The 22,434-nt window shown below is 38.1% G+C and overlaps 1 protein-coding gene across 3 annotated transcripts in view; it reads right to left on the bottom strand.

Moving 5' to 3' along the window:
* Positions 1-22,080, bottom strand: part of ATP2A2 (ATPase sarcoplasmic/endoplasmic reticulum Ca2+ transporting 2) — a 46,837-nt gene extending 24,757 nt beyond the window's left edge. Inside the window, exons 1-5 of one of the 3 annotated variants that reach the window (XR_001597503.2) lie at positions 21,405-21,705; positions 20,665-20,682; positions 20,482-20,564; positions 13,637-13,741; positions 10,331-10,469 (exon numbers count right to left, since the gene is read on the bottom strand). Coding sequence is in view for 2 of the 3 variants with exons in the window: in XM_016149666.2 (XP_016005152.2) it covers positions 10,331-10,469; positions 13,637-13,741; positions 20,482-20,564; positions 20,665-20,682; positions 21,405-21,522 (463 nt within the window). In the remaining variant the exon portion in view is untranslated. Of the gene's footprint in view, positions 1-10,330; positions 10,470-13,636; positions 13,742-20,481; positions 20,565-20,664; positions 20,683-21,404 lie in introns of all 3 variants that reach the window. The other 2 variants (XM_016149666.2, XM_036221519.1) reach the window with 2 other exon arrangements.
* Between the last annotated feature and the right edge of the window lie 354 nt (positions 22,081-22,434).

The raw sequence follows: 22,434 nt of genomic DNA, 5'->3' as shown, positions 1-22,434 counted from the left end.
ACTCATCTTCTAAAAATGCAAATGTAATATCATTCTCTTGTTTAAAATCTTTCAATAGCTTCTTCCCACTAGACCTGAGGTAAAGCTCAGTATCTTGACCATGGTTTCTAACACCCTCCGTGACCCAACTGCTGCTCTCTTCTTACCACATTTCCCTCCCTCCCAAGCTTCAAACACAATCAACGGTCTTCAGTTCCCTGAAGTGCTTTCTGAGTCCTTGGAGAGAAGGAGTCTTCACATATCCTCTCTTCCTCCCTCAACAGCAGGGCTTTCCACAGACTCCGAGCTCAGGCGGGTCTCCCTCATGACATGCCCGGAGTTGTCCTTTCCTTTCTTAACACTCGCCACACTACATATTTGATGTGTCTTCCCCTCTAAACCAAAAACTCCCTGAAGGCAGAGTCACTCAGTCACCACTCATTTCCTAGTCCCTAGCACTGTGCTGGCACATACTGGGTGCCAAATACAATATTTGTCAACAAAGTACATAGCTACTAATATTTCCTTTAACAAACGAGCGGCAGAATTATGATAATGATCAGGTTGAAGAAGGTTACATTAGATGCTGTTAGAGGCAGTTTATCACTAAGTAAGGTCTGAATACACAGTATCTGGCATCCCCACCAATACAATTTCTCATTATAAAAGTAAAGCATGCTTTAAAAGGTGACAACCCATCACTCACTCCCCTAATCCAACACGTATACATCTAACTGTTAACACTATTTCCCTTCTAGACCTTCCTCTATGGATGGATAACACTTTCTAAACTTCATTAAAATCACAAACTTTTACATTTATACCCACTAAAATTTTCATACCCACTAAAATTTGGAGAATGCTTATTCTATACCAAGCACTGCTGCAAGGGCTATTTGGGTTCCTTTTAATCTTCATAATTCTTAGGTGTGATTATCTTCATTCCAGTTTACACAAGAGGAAAATGAGGCACAGAAAACTAAGTTGCTCAAAGTTATTGTTTTATAGCCATACTACGGACTAAATCAGTTACCATTTTCATGGCCATCTATGTGTTTCTAATTTTTCCTATTATAAAGTTATATAGTAAACATTTTTGTGTGCTTAGATTACTTCTAAAGAATAGATTCATATGAGAATTCCTACAAATATATACTTCCACCAAATTCTGTCTTGTATTTTTATAAACACTGGTAACACCAAGCACTTTATTTTTCAAAATTCTTTTGCTATCTTCAAAATAAAAATTGTTTTACATTTCTACATAGTCAAATCTGATATTAGTGGTTTTGTGTTAACACTTGTGAAATATGTCCTCTATACGTACCTTGTGGTTTCTAATTTTTCCAAAACCTTAATCGCAGTGGCAAGGAAGGAAAGGCTGTACTTAATGGGTACTATGACTACCACTGAGTCACAGGGAGTGGAGAGGTGGGGATTACAGGAAACTAAGAAATGGCAGCTGCATGAAAGTCAGGTGAGGCTTCAAGAACAACTGGTCCATCACAATCTGACAGGTCGGGGAGATCTTCCCGAGTTCTCCATTTCTTATGGTTCTTAACATCTTAGCTACCCTGACCACGCTGAATGAAGGGCCCTAAGTCTCAAAACTCTGCTTCTAATACATTAATTTATTTTAGACTACTGGCTCTTCTGCTTATATACAGGTTTGTAAGATTAAGAACTTATATCTGTTGGTAAAATAGAGATTTAACTTACAAGAACTAAAACAATGATTTCTGTTTTCTGGATACAGACGGCTCAGACCTACATCTCTAACAAGCCCCTTCCTCTCATCCTTCTCACTGTGAAACAACTCCATGTGGGGGAAAAGGCAAAAGAGAACAGACCCTCTCACCACCTTATTTGGCCTTACCTGTGATCCATGTTTATCACTTTAGGAACGGTTGAAAACTTGTTTACTCTAACAATGTTCCAGCAACACTATGTAAAAATTGCTTAACCACACAATATTTTACTTAATTACTTTTAACTGTACTTTATTCCCCCTGCCAGTTTTACTGATATAAACCAACATATTATATTGGACAAATTTAAAGTATATGACATAATGATTTGATACATCTATATATTACAAAATGATTACAGCAGGTCCTCAAATAACATCGTTTCTTTCAATATCATTTCATTGTAATGATTAGAAACAAAAATCGATTCTGGCCAAAACGTGCATGTTAGGTGAACTGGCCTGTCTAAACTGCCCAGTCTGAATGGGTATGGGGGTGTGTGTGGTGTGCCCTGTGACGGAAGGGCCTCCTAAGGCTGGTTCTCATCTTGCACCCTGAGCTGCCAAGATAGGTTTTAGCCACCCTGCAACCCTGAACTGGAATGGATTAAGAGGGTTGGAACGCACTTGTTATTAATCTTTCTTAAATGTAAGTATAGTTCACATTTATTTCAATGTTTCATATTAGAAGTGTTTTGGGTCTTTATTTAGAAATTTGGTGATCTTTTTGTAATCAAAATATCCTGCGGGAACTCTTTTTTTCTGGGGGGGAGAGGAGTGGGAGAACTTAACTCTTGTTCATTTCAATTAGCCTATAGTAAAACTGGTTTTATGTCATTTTGCTTTAAAGTGGCAATTAAAGTCCAACAACAGAGGACTTACTGTCCTATAATTACTTAATATCCATCACTTCAAATGGTTATACTTTCTTTCTGTGATAAGAACTTTCAAGATTACCCTCAGCAACTATCAGACATACAATACAGCACTGTCAATTAGTCACGCTGTGCATTATATTCCCAGGACATACTTGTCTTATAACTTGAATTTTGTACCTTCTGACCACCTTTACCCAAATTCCCTTACCCCCTGGCCCTGGCAACCAGTAATCTTCTGTTTCTATGAGTTTGTTTTTTTAAAGATTCGCCATATAAATGAGATCACATAGTATTTGTCTTTCTGTGTATGACTTGCTTCACTTAGCATAATTCCCTCAAAATCCATCCACACTCACAAATGGCATGATTTCCTTCTTTTTATGGCTAAACGATATTCCATTGTGTGTGTGTATTCCATATTTTCTTTATCCATTCATTAATCAACACTTAGGTTGTTACCATGTCTTGCCTATTATAAATAATGCTGCAATGAATGTATCTCTTTAGGGTAGTAATTTTATTTCCTTCAGATATATATCCAAAAGTGGAACTGCTGGATCATATGGTATACTTCATTTTTAAAAACCAAATAGTTAGAATCCTGGGGTGGATTTCTGGGGAGAAAAACAAATGAAACCCTTGAAATTACATACAAGATTTTGAACATGTCTCTTTGGGGACGGAGTACATAGATTTCACTAATTCTCAAAGAGACTATGACCTAGAAACAATTAAGAACTACTGCTCTAGAGCTTTGCTTCTCAAAATATGGTCCATCTGGGAGCTTGAGAGAAATACAGAATAATGAGGTCCCACTCCAGACCCACAGAATCAAATAAAAATCTGCACTTTAACAAAATCCCCATACACCCAAAGTTAAGAGTAACATTGCTCTAAGTAGCTGGCCAAATCTGAAGGCCTGTTTTTGTTTTAAAAACAGCCCTTGAGCCAAGAATGATTTTTACATTTTTAAAGGCTTGCTTAAAAAAAAAAAAAAAAAAAAAAAAATTTCTACGAAGACTGTTTGGGGCCCAAAATATTTACTAGGCGGCTCTGTACCAAAAAAAAAGTTCGCCAACACCTCTGCTTTACAGCACAGAGCTGACTTCTCTGACATTTGTATGAGGGAGCTTAGCAGGTATGGATTAAATGTCCAGTGACTTCAGGCGGGCTGCTCCAATCCATTTTTCCCTGAAAGCAAAAGAAATCTGCCTGGACCCATGGTCCGGGTAAATAAATGATGGCCACATTATCTGAATCAAACATCTCTTAGAGCCAGAAAGTTCCTTAAAAGAATCTACTCCAATTACCTGATTCTGTAGAGGTTAATTTACTTTGTTCAGTGTCATGCAGACTTAAAATAATCCAGGTTCTTACATCGATTGGTCAACTTTCTATTTACAACTTTGTCTTTCCTTTTCCTCAACTCGTGGAAATGCCACTACACATATGGTACTAAAAGTCACTACTGCAGGTTGACTATCAAAACTGAACCTTTTTTTCTCTTAAATAGTTACCAGGTTTAAAAAACAGGCATTTTTTCTTTAATTGGATAAATTTTGAAATTGCTGGCAATATTGCTGAACATCTACTCTTCAATTTAGGAAATATAAAATCAATTTCTTTAGAAGCTAAAGCAAATGTGACTTTGTATTAAAACTGTGCCATTTTTACCACTTACATAATCTTAAAGTAGGATTCGCTCCAAAGTATACTACAGGACAGAAGTCATCTGAGGATATTTATATATTTGTGTTATTCATCAACTTGGGTTACCAAGATACATGAAGTCTGTTTTAAACAATCCTGAAAGTGGCCTTAAGAAGTCAATAAACAATCCCCTCCACCCAGGGCATATACTGAAACTTCCAAAATTTTAACTTTAAGACTTTTATGACTATTATAAGCTTGATTTACTTTGAAAATATTAGCAGATAATACAGAAAGCTTAAAAATACTGATGTTCATTTCTCATAAAATTATACCTGATTTTACTACTACTAATTTCCATCCATCCAGAGGAATATTATCTTGGCATTAAGATAATACAAAATTATTGTTGGCTTCAGAAGATGAATACATGGGTAACTTTCTCCATATTTTACTTGCCAAATCAATTTTATTTGGCTCCTGTTTTATAGATATTTCTGAGGTTTGCCTAAGCATTTGCTGTGTATGTTTATACAATGTCTCCTTGGAAGGGTTATTAAGATGGTATAGCGACATCTAAAATTAATTAGCTCCCTACAACTCCCCCCCAAAAAACCACCTAGTTCAGTCTTACCCTTCAAAAGGTCAGCAGGACCATCTTATCAGATGACTTCCAAAAGCTAGCAGAAAGTTTTATCACCTGAAGTTACATGATCTTTACATCCAAAGTTGCTATGAAAAAGTCTCTTTCTGCAATTATCAAAATAGGAGCTCCAAACTTGCTTTCGTCTTCAAAAGTTTACAACATTCTACAGTTTTTGAATTCATCAGAAAGAACACAATGCACTCAAATTAATAATTTAAATAAAAGTTACCATGTCCAAAAGCACAATTTGTGCCAATTATCCCTTCAAACTACTAGACAGTAAAAGACTTGGACAAATAATTTTGATCTACATTTAGAATTCAAGTTCATTTCTGTACTTTCACAGAAATAAATTATTGAACTAAATGCCGAATTGCAGGGTCAATTATATTACTAATTCTAATAAATGCAGCAGTTAAAAAGCCTCAACATGTATAATCTTAAAAGTCTTAAAAACCTATTTGGCCCAGGTTAAGTACTAAAAATTTGTTTTTCCAAAATGTTCCATGTAATTCATTGTACCTACTTTAGGATTACATTTTATCCAATTCGGTGATCTACCAGTCCTAGTAATCCAGTAAAACGATCATTTCTAATTTGGATATAAATATACAATCATCACAACAAGTCACCAAAACAGACTAAACATGAGTATATCGATAACCTACAAATTAAAGTTGTGACCAAGATTCTTCAACATAAAAAGCCATCTATGAAACCCACAGCTAATATCATCCTCTGCGGCAGAAGACTGGATACTTTTCACCTATGGTATGGAATGAGATACGGATGACTATTCTTGCCACTTCTATTCAACATTCTACTGGAGATTCTAGCCAGGGCAATTAGACAAGATAAAGAAAAGGCACCCAGATTGGACAGGTATGAAAACATTTGTTTGCAGATGACGTGAACTTACAGGAAATCTCTAGGAACCCCTGAAAAACATCCATTAGGAAATTAAGAAAGCACAAATTAAAATCATGAGATACCGCTTCATGGCTAATAAAAAAAAGACCAAAAAAACCCAACAACAAATATTGACAAAGATGTGGAAAAAATGGAACCTGCATACATTGCTGGTGGGAATGTAAACTGATGCAACCACTTTGGAAACCAGTTTGGAAGTTGCTCAAAATGTTAAATATAGTCACCATATGACCTAGCAGTTCCCTACCTGGGGGTGTATACCAAAGATGGTGAAAGCCTATGTGCACACATGAATGTTCACAGTACCACTTTTCGTAACAGCCAAAGAGAGGAAACAACCCAAATGTCCATGAGTTAATGAATGGATAAAGAAAAAGTGGTACATCAAAACAACGGAATGTTACTCAGCCATGAAGAGGAAAGCTACATGCTACATCATGGATGCTAAGTGAAAAAAGCCTGCCTTATGAATCCATTTATACACAATGTCTGGAATAAGCAAATCCATAAAAACAAAGTAAACTGTGGTTGCCAGGGGAAGAAGGGCAGAGAAGTGACTGCTAATGGGCAAGGGCTTTCCTTTTTAGGGGACAATAATGTTCTGAAATTAGAGGATGATAATAGCACAACTGAGTATACTAAAACCGCTTATTTGCACACTTCAAAATGATTGAATGCTATGGCACGTGAATTAAATCTGTTGAAAAAAATTGTGACTTGGGCCTCTAACAAATTGAAATATGACTGACACACATGCCATGTGTACATTTACTAAGTATACTATATATGCTCTAACAAATTAACTGCAGTTGAAGACAGAAGCAATAAACCACAAAGCCTGTTTCTTCAACTGTAAAATGTGAACAACAAACAATACATATCTACAGACAGGTTGATGGTTAAAACCAAGCACTTGCAAATTTATTACAATATCTGCACGCCAAGTTTAGCTTTTAGTGAATGCATACATACACACTTAAGATTATCTGTTCTGCACAGAAGTTGCAGAATAAGCATGTTTACATTACCTGAACCTACACGATACTTGTGATTTGAAGTTTCATTCTTTATTCACACAGCTATTACATGCTCGGCAAGATTACAATGGTCAGTGTGACAGTCTGCCTTTAAGGTGTTCACTGCCTACTGGCAAGTCAGTTGTGTTTAACAGAATGTTCATACCTAAAACTAGGTATCACTTCTGTTTTGTATCCCTCAGAATGATTAAAATCCAAGAGTAGTAGTATATAAGAGCCCACTGTCCAACCACTGCATCTGCTTTTAGCAATGAGCATCCAGTGGAGGAAGAGCTGGAGGAAAAAAGTATTATCAGGACCTGTTAGCACACTCCACAAAAGGATTCAGAGAGATGAAAACAGAAAGTGTACTGCTTAGAATAACTACCAGTAATAAGGATGTTCTCCTCAGATGAGAGATACAAACTCATCTTTCAGTATTAAACTCACTGCTTTTTTGAATATTAAAGAAAGGGAGTGGCTGCCAGAAGCTGAAGGAAGGGGCAGAAGGGAAAGTACTGCTTAACGGGGACAGAGCTGCAGTTTGGGAAGATGAAAGAGTTCTGAAGATGGACAGTGGTGATGTTGCACAGCAATGTGAATGTATTTAATGCCATGGAATCGTACACTTAAAAATGATGAAAATGGCAAACTTTTTATTATGTGCATTTTATCACAATGTAAACAAAGTAAAGAATACTCCAGGGGACTGGATTTCTTAGGTCATACATGGTACAGATCAATGATTTTTTGTCCTTCCTAAACTATCAAATGCAATGTAAAAACCATGATAGATAGATAGGGAGCGCAATTTCACAGTGGGCATGAAAAGGCAGCTACATCAGGGTTACAATCAAGTTTTGCCACTGTGAGATCTGTGCATTGCACATTAGTACATTATATAAAATCTGACTAACCTCCCCAAACAGGCCAAGCAAGTGTGGTGGTACTGAAAACTGCGTAAAGAGGCCTAGAGCACACAGAGTGGCGTAAGATGAAATCACTGAAGCAAGCAGGTGCTATGCAATGCAAGGTCTTTTAGGAAAAATAATTTAATATTTTAGGTGCAACAGGGAAGCCAATGAAAGGTTTTAGCAGATGAATAAACAACATGATCTTTAGGAAACCACTCTGGCTGCTGTGTAGAGAACCTACTGAAAAGAAAATAACAAAGGAAGCCAGAGGCAACTTAGGACACAATGACACAGCAACAGTGTGAGGTGATGGGTGGGCCTGAGGAAATAGAAGTTCACAAATTTAGGTGTGTTTTGGAGACAGAATCAACTGGTCTTAGAAAGAGAATGAGAGAGAGAAAATCGAGTGGTCAGAGTGACATATTGTGATGGGAAAGATGGAAAGAACCAAGATGATGAGGAAAAGAAAAATCGAAACACCACTGCTGAATAGAAGCTGGCCTTATTTCTTCAGAAGGGACGGTGCCTTGAGGATCAAGGTTACAGTTTCCTCTGATACTGTTTACCACTGCCATCTACTAATGCAGACTAAAGATAAACACTTTGGGGGTAATTCCCTAAGTTTTCAAATAAACTCAATACACTGAAACTGCCTAAAATAAAACTTTTTTAAGTATTCTTAATTTGAAAGGCTGAAGAGTGTATTACCAGTTAAAGTGGAGAAATGGAAAACATACAAAAATCGAAAAGAACCCTGTATACCTATTTAGGTGATGTTATCTGCAACTTCACATATGGCAAAGGCATATATATATAAAAAAATCTCCCTCCAATGCTTCCTTCGTCAGTTCTTAGCACCAGCACCACCCAGTCACCTAAACTAGAAATCCTGCTGGTATCGCTGATTCTACATTCTACCCCCATATCTATTCCAGTTATCAAAATCTGCTGCTTTGCATCTGAATCTGAACTATACTTGATCATAATTCATTGCAAGGGAGGCTGAGAGTTAATATTTGGGTTGATACTGGTAAAAAAATTTTAGCGTCCCAGATAATTCTGATGTGCAGCCCTGCATAAGAATCACTAATTATAAACTTAAACTCTTCCCCTCATTATTAATGCTACTGCCCTCATTATCTCTTATCCTCATTACCTCTTGTCTAGACTATCAAAATAGCACATCTGCAGCCTTCCCCATTCTGACCTATTTTCTAAATCATTGCCAGAATTCCCTAACTCATATTTTTACTATAAAATCCATTGTGATGAATGGTAAAATATGAATAAAGTCTGTGGATTAAATAGTATTATATCAAATTCCTGATTTTGATAATTATATTGGAGTCATATTAAGAGAACACCCTCAATTTTATAAAATAAACACTCAACTATTTAGGAGTAAAGAGGCGTTGTGCCTGCAACTTATATTCAGATAGTCCGGACAAAAATGTATGAGACTGAAAGAATAAAGCACATGTGATAAGATGCTAACATTTAGAGAATCTGGGCAAAGGCTACATGGGAACTCTCCTACTATTCTTGCAACTTTTAAGTCTGCAATTATGTCAAAATAAGTTTTTAAAAACCCACGGCCAAAACACTTCATTCTGAATTTTTCTTCTGTTAACACTATTAAGTGAGCTGTTAGGTCATTTACACGCACTCTAGTCCTATGTAACTGACATGGGATACAAGCAACACTATTCTTTTCCTGGAATAAGAATGACAAAAATTATGGTGAAAATATCTATGACAAGACAATTTCCTTTCAGAGGCCAAGAGATGCAGCTCTTTAAATTCTTTATTAAACTGAGGTAGACAAAAAAGACAAAGCACACTTTCCCAACAAGTTAAAAGCATTACTGTGAGATAATTCTCTCTTGCTCTCACACACACACACACACACACACACACACACACACACACACACACACTCTGAGCTCAGAAGGGTGTGAATAAGCATGATGATCCAAATAATCCAATGTAATGACTCTCTAACAAAAAAGATAGGCTGTTCCAAGAGCATCCTGGACTGCCTGAAAATGTGGCACTGATCTAGAGCATTGAGGATACAGACCTCCTTGAGACTGGCAGAGAGCTCTAGCTTTGCAGTGGATTCATGAACTCTTAAGTCCCCCTATAGAGCCCAGCCTAAGACCACTGGCTGAGCGTAATGTGAAAGTATTTTTAAAGGAGAGCTTTCAGTGTCATGAAATTACCCTTAGCTAGCAACTTAGTTCGATAGTTGCAAGTATGACTTAACATTTGTGCCAAGAACCAAAACACAAAAAACTACATAGCCATTAACTAGTACGCTAACAAACTACATTATAACTGTCAAATCAGTAGCTCACTAGCGCTAGTGTTTTCTCATAATAAACACAATAATTCAAAGCATCACAACATGAAATGCCAAAATACTCTGAAATAATTTTACAAAAACCCTGATGTTTGGCTGGCACCAAAATTGATACATATGAGTATAATTTTTAAAACAATTGTGAGCCTTCGTAAAGAGTCCATTCAGATATACAATCTAGACTAAAACAAAAATGAAGTCAACTCACCAGCAATTTCCACAATATCACCAGGAACGATGTCTTTAGCTTTAATCCGTTGTACACTCTTTCTGTCCTGTCGATATACTTTGCCCATTTCAGGCTCATACTCCTTAAGGGCTTCAATTGCATTTTCAGCATTTCTTTCCTATAAAAAAAGAAGGAAAAAAAAACATGATAAAAGTAGTGGATGTATGCCTACCACTGCAAGTATTTCTAGCCCAAGCGATCACATTTTAGTGTTCTAATCTAAACTTTACAAAGATACGAGAAATACATTTGTATTAAACAATTCACATTTTAAGGTAAAGAACAGCAGGCCCTTATGTTTTGTATAGAAACTAAAAAACAAGCCCAAGAAGGGTAAGGGGATAAAACCATAAGGGGGAAAAGCAGTTACAGTCCACTGTCCCCAAGCACACTGAAACGCGTCCCTCACATCTGGCTGCACGCACCTACACCTTCTAAACTGATCCCATCTCACACGAACCATCACTGTCTGGGGCTTGACTGCCTAGGTCCAATCCAGACTTTTCCATGTAACAGTTATGTGACTGTGGATAAGTCATACAACATGAAGGTTTACTGGCTACAAAACCAGGACATTTACAGAATCTACCTCGAGGGCTGTGAGGATTTATATGCTGTCTGTAAAATGCTTCAACTTTGTTCTGGCACATGAGAAATGCCATGAGTGACAAATTAAGAAAATCATGTTATGTCTCACAAATGCCAAGAAATCTCTCTCCAGTGGTAAAAAAACACTAAAGGGCTGAAATCTCATCATTAGCACTGCCAGTCACATACATTTACCATATTATACATGAACATATCAGACTTAAGTCACAGTTTTTCTTTCCTAATTTCAAGATGAAAGATATAGAATCAAAATGAGTCATGTTGGGGAAAAAAAGAAAGCTATAGGAAAGTTCCTTTAAGAAAAAAAAAGAAAAGCTTCTGTGCCAAATTTGTTCTCTTTTAGAGAATAAGCAATTAGAAGTTAAGGAGCGAGCCTGCAGGGTATATGCCCAGGTAAAGTTACTCAACAGACAAAGAAAAGGGTTTTCATTTCTCTCACATTTTGGCCCTCCGATCTAAAGCTCTTCAATTTAACCTTTACTTGGACAGAATTTATGCTCAATATTCTATGATCTCATTTTTTACCTTGCTCTAAGAATTATGATCTGCTGTGAAAAATCCTTAAACCTGAGAATTTAGGTGACACAAAGCTAAAAACATGCGTCTCACTTTTTAGGTATATATCCGCAAAAAAATACAGGAAACCTTAAATTTTGGAACTTCATGGTAAAAATAATTTCGATCTCACATTAGATCTGCTTAAAGAATGAGTAGATCTGCATCACCTTATAATTAACAGAAATATTAGAATATTTAACCCTAACTAATGTCACTGCTCTAAGATCCTTCAGATTAAGTTCAAATGTAACTGATGTTGTAGAATGAATAGCAGCAATGCTCAGAATTTTATTAGTCAAATTCGAAATTACTTTTTCTCCTTTAAATTTATAAATTGTGGCAGTTTTATTTCCTTTACTCCCTCGTCAAGGTCATGTCAGGTAGAATTTAACTAGATCACTCAAGGTTAAGGAGACTATATTTTGCTCCCACTAAAAACTAGCAAAGGTACATTTAAAATAGAAGCATAAACTTACAAGTCAATTTGGAGAAATACAAAGATACCTAACATACTACAAACAGAAGGATAACTCCCACCTTTTAAACTCAAACCCAAATTGGTCTAAGTGTCATTCCTTAAACAGTTTATATCTTTTTGTTCATGCCACTCCCTCTCTGGAATATTCTCCCCAGCCTCCGCCCATAAAACTGTTTCTCAATAGCTCCCAGTTGCCTGTCACCACCTGTAAGAAGTCTTCCTTGATGTCACTGGTCAGAAATCTGTACCCACCCCCACCACCCAATACTACCCTACTACACTATAATTATTTTTCTTCCAGAAGGCAAGAACCCTCCAGTATTGCCCATACCATTCTGTGTACTATGTAAATAGGATTAAGACCTAAGAATATTATTCTTTTTTTAAACTAAGACAATAAAAAAGTTTTATGAAAACTGTTGTAAAATTTTAATTTGGAATTCATATCAGCCTGGGCCTGGATTCAAATCCTAGATATTCTATGTACTACCTGTATGGCCTATGATTAAGTCACTTAATCACTGTGAACATCAATGTCATATCTGTCAAATGGAAACATCATCTGCCTTACAAGATGACACTGTAAGGATGAAATGGGAATGTATATGATGTATCTAATACATAACTGGCATAAATTACTTAAAAATACATATTAGTAGCTTGAGAAGGATGTTCAAATACTATGTAGTTTCCTTTGCCTAAAATATTCACAAGGATCATTTGTACTTAAACGATTAAAAAAGAAAACCAATAAAGAAATATAGCACGATTAAAATTTTCTAGGGATGGGGTAAAAAAAAAAGGGGGGGGGTGACTGGGGGTAAAAAAATTTTTTTGAGGTAGGCCATCTTTCTATATAATCCCACCACATAAAGAGCTTCATGTTCATTAATAAGATCAGAAGTTTCCACTTTAAGAATGACAGCTACACTATATTTTAGTCCTCAAAGGAATGATTATACCCATAAAAACTTAAAGTATTTGAAGTATTAGTCTTAGAACTTTAAAAAAATTCAAACAGATCAACAGTCCTAGAAAAGTTAGTCCTGAAACTACATATCTGCATAAGGACAATTATGTGAGCTGGGGGTGGGAGAGTAGGGGGAAGAAATCTCAATTTGTTTCTGAAGTAAAATTAGCTTCCATTCTGTGAGTAAGAAAGGCCTAGGCAACTGAAGGAAAATGGCCAAGAGTAAACTCTGAAAACAATCTAGGATTTAGACAATTTTTATAGCTAACCCCCCCCCGCCCCCACCACCCCAACACACATACACAAAATCTAAGGAGAATAAAATGACATTGTGTCATTAAGTTTTCCATAGGAAGCAGCTAAGGAATATAAAGATAGACACCAGTTCTCAAATTTTATAGTTTTCCTTAAAGTAGCTTCTCTCAGCCACAGTTCTTAACTGCATGTTACCATGAAGACTGAACAATTCATATATGCATGAGCAAAGTACTATACATGAGGTCCGAAATTTTGCCATTAAATAAAAAGACAAAAGAAAAAAACACATGTAGACATTCCACAGAGGTATTTTAAGTCAACAAACAGATCAAGAAAAACAGATAACAGAAGATTAACACAGTTTAAGTCAGGTAAATTACTAAATTTTAGCAGTGCAGTAATTTTTGCTTACCTGCCATACACCCACAATTGCATTGGCTACTAATATAAGTAAAATTACAAAGGGTTCTACAAAGGCTGTAATTGTTTCTTCACCTTCTTCAAACCAAGCCAAAACCTGAAAGAGAAATGGCATGTGTTAAAACTGTAATGTATTTTTGGGCTTAGTGCCACTTTACAACAAAAGGGGCTGACACTAAAGGAATCACGATATACAAAATCTCTTTCCTTACCTTCCCTAGAAATAAAATGATGACAAAATGTAATGACAGGAATAAACTAGCTATGTCTTGTTCAAAATAGTTCTTGAAAATCAAAACTGTGTAACTTAACAATACCCTTGAACTTATTTTTTCATGTAATAATTGTTTTAAAATCCAAATAAAACTTTTTAGAAAATAAGTCCCATTTTATATGTGTATATTCAGAAGAAATAAAAATTTCTTGATTTTGTTAAAGTAAACAGCAATCATCAACTTTGTTGACTTGGGTAATATTCTTATCAATATTCATACCAAATAATATCCTGTGGCATAAATTCATTGCAAAAATAATGATCACTGACTCAAAATTTTAAGTACATAAACTGTTAATGCTTCACTTATTTTCAGTGGTATTACTGATCTCAGAATTATCGCAAGATTGTTCCATAATCAGTTAGTTATTTTGAAGGTTATCTTCCATATGACATCTAGTGTAGCAGCATAGCATTTCAGAAATGACACAAGTCCAAAAATGTTATAATTGGACACAGAACACTGCCAAGAAAAATCAGCAGAGAATTAACTTCTAGTTCACACAATCATAACTTTAAGATTTAAAAGCTACAAGAGCCAGTGTACTTCATAATTAAGCAACTCTAAGGTGATAAGAGAAAATCAAACACAATGAATCTTAAATGATTAAAAATTTAACCACCAATTTTTGTGGAAAACTGCCAATCCAGAAAAGGTGTTAAATATTTCTCATGATTCAACCTGAGAGGTAAGATTAATCTTTTTTTAAAAAACACTGCTTCAAGTGTTCACACATTTCACAAAACCTTTTCTTTAAAAGGTCTATTTAGTAAACAATAAAAGCACTGTTTTTGATATTTTTTAATAAACATTGTTTATGGCTATAATGAAGGATCTAACTATTTGTACTTGGTGGAATACTATTAAGTGAGCTTTTAAACAAATAGTAAATAAGCGGAAAGACTAAGGCAAGGCTCGATGTGAATTTTGCTAAGTAAAAGAGGGTAATGATGAATTAACAAAAAATACCAATTTAAGCAGGAAAAAAACCAGGAGACAAAAGGACCTAGACCTGGTAGATGACAATCACCACTGATATCTAGTGAACCAGGGCAGGTAGAAAACCAGAATAAATATAAATATTGCTGCAGGCTTTCAACGGGCATTCCTGGTGTTAAAGCCAGGCCTAATGCCAAAATGAAAACTTCTCTAGGAAGTTATAAATTCTGATAGATGCAAGATCACAGCTGCTTTCATACTAGCCTTCCAAACACTTGCCAAGGAGAGCATATCAGAAATAAGAAATTTAATTAGCTCTTGGGGGAGAAAAATTGCTCAACCTGAAGAGTAACTAGGACCTTTCCAAAAGGTCAGTGAGGCATTAGCAACTGTTAAGATAAGCTTCACACCTTGTTAAAGCGGATATGAATTTCCCTCTTGGCAGCTAGGCCTGAGGAACAAACTTAAAGCAATATCCCATAACAGCTGAGAAAAGAAAAAGACTAAGGCAGTGACAGGACAATCAGAGCAAACCTCTACTTTTCAAGAAATGTGTCATTCCTTTGCACAAGTGGTGTTCATCAGTAATGTAATAATCCTTATCTGTACAATGGAAGGCTTTCCTTCCACTATGACTTTAAATGTTTATGTGTAAGAAACACAGGCATTCAGTTATTTGAAAGTTTTACAGATATACTAATTACTGCTTGATACGAAACTAGTAGGCAAATCCCTTAGGGTAAAAGGATGGTGCTAAATCTGCTTAAAATTGACAATTGACAATCTCTTGAATATTTTTTAAAATATCTATTTTGAAACCATGAAAAACCCAAAGAATTAAATGCTACAGCCCAAAATAAAGGTCCACCGTATTTCATTAAGCGGTAAGAACTAATTCAACCAATTACATTCAAATCATATTGTGCAATCCTTCATGGTTTTGTTCTAATATAAAGAAAACCTCTTGTATAAGTGGGAAGAAGATGCTAACAAAAAGACTCCATGAGATGGGGTAGAAGGAGAGAGAAATTGAATGGGTGACACATTATTACCAAAATGCAAAATGCCTTATTAGCCTGATAGTACAGGAAATTCATAATTACAGTATACAAGAGGTATACAAAACATTTATACAGGATGGGTGAAATGTTTTGAAAAATGTTTATTGAGAACAGGTTGAACATAAAAGATTATCTGTTTGCATTGCCTTTTGTTAACTGTGTATCCCCAAGGGCCTAGAAGAGTCTCTTATACACAGTTGATGCTCGCTATATATTTATTGAACAGATACATGAATGAATGAAACAAAACCTCTAAGGTATAAGATCCTAAGTGGCAGTATATGAACTTAAACATTAAGAGAACAAAAAGATAAACAACTTCATCAACAGTAACAACTGGAAAGTGGAAGAAAAGACTATTGCGGGATAATTTTAGGCATAAAGTTTCTTCCTCCCTTTGCTTTGCACTAAGTACAGTAACATTTCATGCTTTCTGGGGCTTACAGTATCCACAAGTTCAAAGTTTCAATCCTATTCAAAGTAACTACATGCTAATGAATGCTCAACTACAATTTAAAATGCTTAAATAGGGCAGGAGTAAGGTGTCTATAAGACTGATATTTGTATAGCACAATAACCTCTGACAGAAGAGCCAAAAGATGCTGGAGAGCAGTTTTAATGAATTAAACAAATTTTAATTCAAGGTAAAAAGGTATGTTGTGGTATAAACTGGGAGAAAATCACAGTACTGTGACTCAGTTACTTATATATTGGATAATATGCTGAGCTCTTACTGAGACCATAAAAAGAAAATGAGAGATCATAAGCACGTTTTTCAGAGAATAGCACCGGTCTGCATTCCATCTCATATCCTTAGAAACATGTTCAATAAATGAAGAAATTTACATTAAAAAAAATCTTTAAAAAAAAAGTGGAAATCAAACATTTTACAAGAATAAAAAAAAAAATCACCAATAAATGTTATAGCAATTTTCTGGGGGTGGAAAACAAAAATTCCCTCAGCCATTAAAAAAAAAAGTATGAAGACAACATTCGCTTCTGATGCCAATGTAAGGCTTATGTGAAAACATTCTTCAACGTTTTCAGATTTGAGACTATATTCTTCTTAAAAAAAGAAAAAAAAAACCCCACATACATTCACCTTTCAAACCATATTTTTAAAAGGATCTAAATAAATTAGTTAAACCAATCAGTAAACTATCCATTTTATCTTTTTTAAAATGAAAAATTAAAAAGAAACAGGAAAAATTTACAAATCACCACAGATCAAAATATCAAATACTTCTTGAATATATTGTTCTGTGAAAACCAAAGTATACAAGTCTCACGTATTCTGGAAATGCTACTGATACAAACTGACCCAAATATTTGTTATATCAAAAGCAATGACACAGGCTCTAAAAAAGAATTAAGAATCCCTTTAAAGGATCCAGTAGGGAAAAAAAGAGAATTATTCAAATGTAAGTGTAAGTTGAGACTAAGAAAGTTCTATTACCATTTTAGGGTTGCTCTAAGTAGCTGAGCTGGGGAAATGGAGGTGGAGGGTAGAGAAACTTATACAAATCGTATTACCATAGAAGACTTTATGATTGAGCTAAATGAAACACGGCCCAAACTCGCCTTCAGGTCTTTTCTCAAATGTCAGCTTCTTAGAGGCCTTCCCTGAACCACCTGTTTCGAAAATTACACTCCCTTCCCCATACTTCCTTATTCTACCACCTCCCCCTCCACTCTACCCCACAGCACTATCACCGTCCAACGGATTATTACATATTTTACTTATTATTTGTCTCTACTAGAATGTCAGCTCCAGGTAAGAGGCTTTGTCTGTTTTGTTTGATGCTGTATCCCCAGTGTCTGTGCCACGTACCAGGTGTTGAAAAAACAGACCTAACCAAACAGTGAAAAGAGGGAAGGAGGCGCATTCCAGGTAAACAACCATATGATGTTATATAAATGGCAAAATTGGTGACCAAGGATGGAAAGACAAAGTGAAGGGATAGAAGGTCCTGAATGTTAAAATTAAGAAATTTCTAATGTTACTTCATACGCAGTGGTAAGTACAAAGATGACCTCTTCCAATCCAAGTGACCTTTAAAATAAACTATTTCGACGAACATTAGAATTAAACCCTATCCCTACAGGTCATATGTATCCCTACATTCATGCAGTTTCCTCTTTCTGCCACGGCAAAATATTAACTATGGTTAACAGTTTACTACTTAGTTTGATATTTAAAGTAAAACGCTGAAGTCTAATATTTCTTTTTAACTTAAACAGAACCTGATGATTATCATATATATTAGGAACTACCTATTCACTTCTCCAAAAGAACATGAATATTTCACCGGGTTTTTCCTATTAAACTACTAGGAATCAACTATCCCAAAAGAATCAGTGCACCTTTAAAAGATAGAAAAATGAAGACTGAAAAGGTCAAGCACAATGTAACAGTAGTGCCAACACCCCCACAAAGAAAACCAACAAATCAGGTTTCATATCTGCCATTTTTTAATCAAACAAATCAAAGCAAGTTAAGTAACAGTAATTCATAAACCACATTATTTTTGTTTAGTAACCCATAAAATAAAAACATAACATAGTTCATTCCTTGAGCAATAACTCCAAGTAGTCATCAAAAAGTAACTCAAACTCCAATACGGCTCTTTAGAGCTACACAAACCTGACATCCTACCTTATAACGCAATTAAAGCATTTATTTAACTCATTTGAAAACGCCTAGAAACTATAAATTACTTCAACATAAAAATTACATCATCAATTCAAAATGTTAACAGTCAAACTGGCCACTCAAGATCCCATACAAGCCAAATAGTTGATAGATTGTTTATTGGAAATGCCACTGATGTGATAATACTGCCTTAAGTTACACACACAGGATAACTCAACATTTTATTTCTGCATTGTATACACCAGCTAATTAGTGGTGTATTACTGATCTTATTTAACCTCGGTATTTTAACTACCAAAGCTAAGACTATTTCAGAATTATGTAGCCAGCTTAAACATATTATTCTAGCCCAAATATAACAAGTTTTGTCCCATGACAATATATTAAAACTAGTTAATCAAATAGATCTAGTCCTTTATGATTTTAAATTTTTTAATTTTATATTAGTTTCAGGTACACAATAAATTGGTTAGACATTTATATAGTTTATGAAGTGATCCCCCTCGTTACTCTAGCACCCATCTGGTTCTGTACCTAGCCATTATAATACAATTGATTACTCCTTTAACTGGTTAAAACAGCAGCCATTTATTGGTGCGTGTGGGGGGTAAATTCATTAACAGACATGTAAGGGGTGTGAAATGATTAATTCAAGATGTTGAATGGTTTGATATGTCACTCTTAATTTTATTCAGTGAAAACCATTGAAAAGATTTGTGAGAACTGATTAATGGTTACACATCATATGGCTAACACCGCATGATCTATTAGTCTCATGGCAGAATTCATGTTCAGAATTACCCCCCCAAAAAAGTTCACCTCTTTCCAATTTTTTCCCTTTTATCTAAAGAAATGTCCCTGCTTCCTTTTAGTTCTCAAAATAGCCCTCTATGGTATGGTTGTGAAAAAGATTGAGGTAGATCTCTGGGGCCTGCATACATACAAATGTATAAAAATGAAACCTAGATGCTGTGTCAGTTTTGCAAAGCCTGAAAAAATTATTACACTGGGTGAATTTCACTCCCCATCATGGTTTTTATAAGAACAAAATACTGTAATTTAAGAACAAAAGGCATCTCATGCTGTTAAGATTAGGAACATCTGTGTCCTATTCATGACCATTTTTAGGAAAACTACCAAGAAGTCCACTGCCCAAGAAAAAAATGCAATAAAAAATATTGAACAGAAAAAAAATGTTAATAACCTAGAAGTATCTTCACCAGCCCCCATCACCTTTCTTCTGCTGCAGTTCTGTGCATTTCACCAGTTTCTTAGCAACCATACAGGACTGAAGCGGGTAAGCACATACAGAACAAGAGAAAACACTATGGTTTTTTTTTTTAAAGATCCAGAACCAACTGTACCTTGTTCTATTAACCTAGGAGTCACTCAAGACAGGGGTCCAATTTAGATAAATATACCACCCTAAAGGTCAGTGACCAAATTTGGTCAACAGTGGTGCCATCACTGCCGTCATCATTCCTGTCACTGTCAGAAACAACTGTCACCTTGCCATTACCAGGACAAGAGAGCAACTGGAATATTCCTTTTGTAAGTTCTATTTACGGACTACAAAGAGCCCAACATCATCTTAGTATGCTCTTACACAACAGAAGAACCCAAAACCGAAAGGCCTTCCAATAAAGAACTTTTTGATCTTAAAAGCTGATAAAGAATAAGAGCCTGCCACATTCGGCAATAATTTCTAATTGCACTTAAATGTCAGGCATCCATTTATTTTCTGTTCACGAATGGCTTCAAGTGTTTTGCAATTTAAAAGTACCTGGGTTTTAAAAAGAACCATGGAAACACAGCTTAAACCTCCATATATAATATTCCAACCCAAAAGGCATCATTTATTTCCTGGTCACTCAACTTTTTGGAGAGAAAACAATTGCTTTATACTTACAAAAGATATACATGCGGCCAGCAATAAAATTCTAACTAGTAAGTCTTCAAACTGCTCAATCACAAGTTCCAGCAAAGTTTTTCCTGTTAGAAACAAACACATTTGTCACAAATGTCATCTTAACATCGGCACACAAAGATTGGGAGGAGGGATGGAGAGAAAGAACATTTTAGGATTATTTACCTTCTTCAGCTGGTAACTCTGTAGAATGTAGAAATTCGCCAGGCAACGTGTCAAGAGAGGAAGGAAAAAAAAAAAATTTTAGCATTCTGCCTAAAAAGAATGGCTAAAAATTATCAGTCTTGAAAAACGTACCTAGATATATGTACATTCAACCATTTTTAATGGAAACCATACTAAAATGGTACCCTAACAAAAAAATGCAATACTTGTAACCAATGGCCTTAGGTCTACCCCGAAGCGTGAAATCTCATCGTCACCTAAACAGGGATCCTGAAACAAGCAGTCATTTCAGCTATGTCATCACTTCTGCCAGATGTGTAACTTTGGGTAGTACAAGAACGGCCAGAAGCATTTTCAACTACGACGCCGCCTCACAAACCGGCTGGGGACGGGAAAATGTCTCGCAAGGCTCAACCCCGCTGCAAGAGACTCGTTCCTCCACCGGGGTCGAGCTGCTGGCTGCTGCTGGTGACAGTCGCGGAGCTAGCTGGCTGCGTGCGGGGAAGGTCAAGGGCTCCGTCCGCTAGGGCAAGGAGACGAGGCGCTGACCCGACCCCAGCGCCCCGCGCCTGCAGTCAGTCTCTTTCCCCGCGGGGCCGGCGCGCGGGCTCGGCCCGTCGCCTGCAGCCCTCGGCGGGCTCGGAGCCGAGACCCACGAGGTGGGGCCCGGTCAGCCATCTTCCCTGGCTCTCGGGCCCGCGCCGCGCCGGGTCCCTGCAGCCCGAGCGCCGGGGACCTACCGTTGGAGCCCCATCTCTCCTTGAGCTTCTTGACTTGCTCCAGGCTCAGCCCCGTGCTCTCGTTGACCCCGAAGTGGCCCAGCACCTCCTCCACTGTCTTTGTGTGCGCGTTCTCCATGGCTGCGGGGGCCCGGCCGGCCTCGCCTCCCGTCCCCGCGGCCTCCTCGCCTCCGCCTCGCACTCGGACCGCGCGCTCGTGCCACCCCGGGTGCCCGGGCGCCGACTGGCTTCTCCCCCTCCTCCTCCGGCCGCTTCCGCCTCGCGGGGCGCTGAATCACCCCCGCGCCCCCTCCCGCAGACAACCGCTCCTCTCGCTGCCCGGCCCTCGCGGCGCCCGGCCCGGGCTCAGCGGGGCGGTGGGGGCTCGCGACCCTTCCTCTCCTCGTCAGAAGGGAGGGCCTGCCTCGCCCTCAACCGCCGGCTCGCAGTGCAGGCCGCGGCCCCCCGAGCCCCCTCCCCGCTCTCCTGAGGTGATTCGCGGCCCCGCCCGGACCGGAGGAGGGGGCGCCCGGCCGACCCCTGAGGGCGGAACGGAGCGAGGGCGGCGAGCCGGCGGGGTGGTGCGTGGCGCGCTCGCCCTGTTCCCTCAGCTCCGCACCCCCGACAGCGGCGGAGGAAACTGCGGCGGAGGAGAAGGAGGTGGCGTCGGGGACGGCTCCGCGGCGGCTGCTCTAATAGCATTTATCGGCCGCTGCCTCCCCTCTCGCCGCCGCCGCGGCATGTGGACGCCGCTCATTGGCCGAGAGCGCCCAGCGCGGCGCGGGCGGCGCGGCCCCGCCCCCTCCCCGCGGCTCGCGCGCCCCCCCGCGCGGCTCGCGCCCACGCCGCCACGCAGGCCCCGCCCCTCCGGCGCGCCGCCCCCAGGAACCCGGATCGAGGCCGCCTCGCGCCGCGCCGCGCCGCGCCTGCAATGTGCGCGCCGCGGCCGGCGGCTTGCGGGAGCGCGAGCCCGCGCCCCTCCCCGGGTCTTCCCCGGTTCGAGCGGCTCTAGATCCCCACCCGCCCGAAAAACCAGAATCGAGGGGCGGTG

This window comes from Rousettus aegyptiacus, unplaced genomic scaffold (genome assembly GCF_014176215.1).
Source record: "Rousettus aegyptiacus isolate mRouAeg1 unplaced genomic scaffold, mRouAeg1.p scaffold_m13_p_5, whole genome shotgun sequence".
NCBI classification, from domain to species: Eukaryota; Metazoa; Chordata; class Mammalia; order Chiroptera; family Pteropodidae; genus Rousettus; species Rousettus aegyptiacus.
Note: the sequence above shows the minus strand (reverse complement) of the source record. Positions and strands in the feature narration are given on the sequence as shown.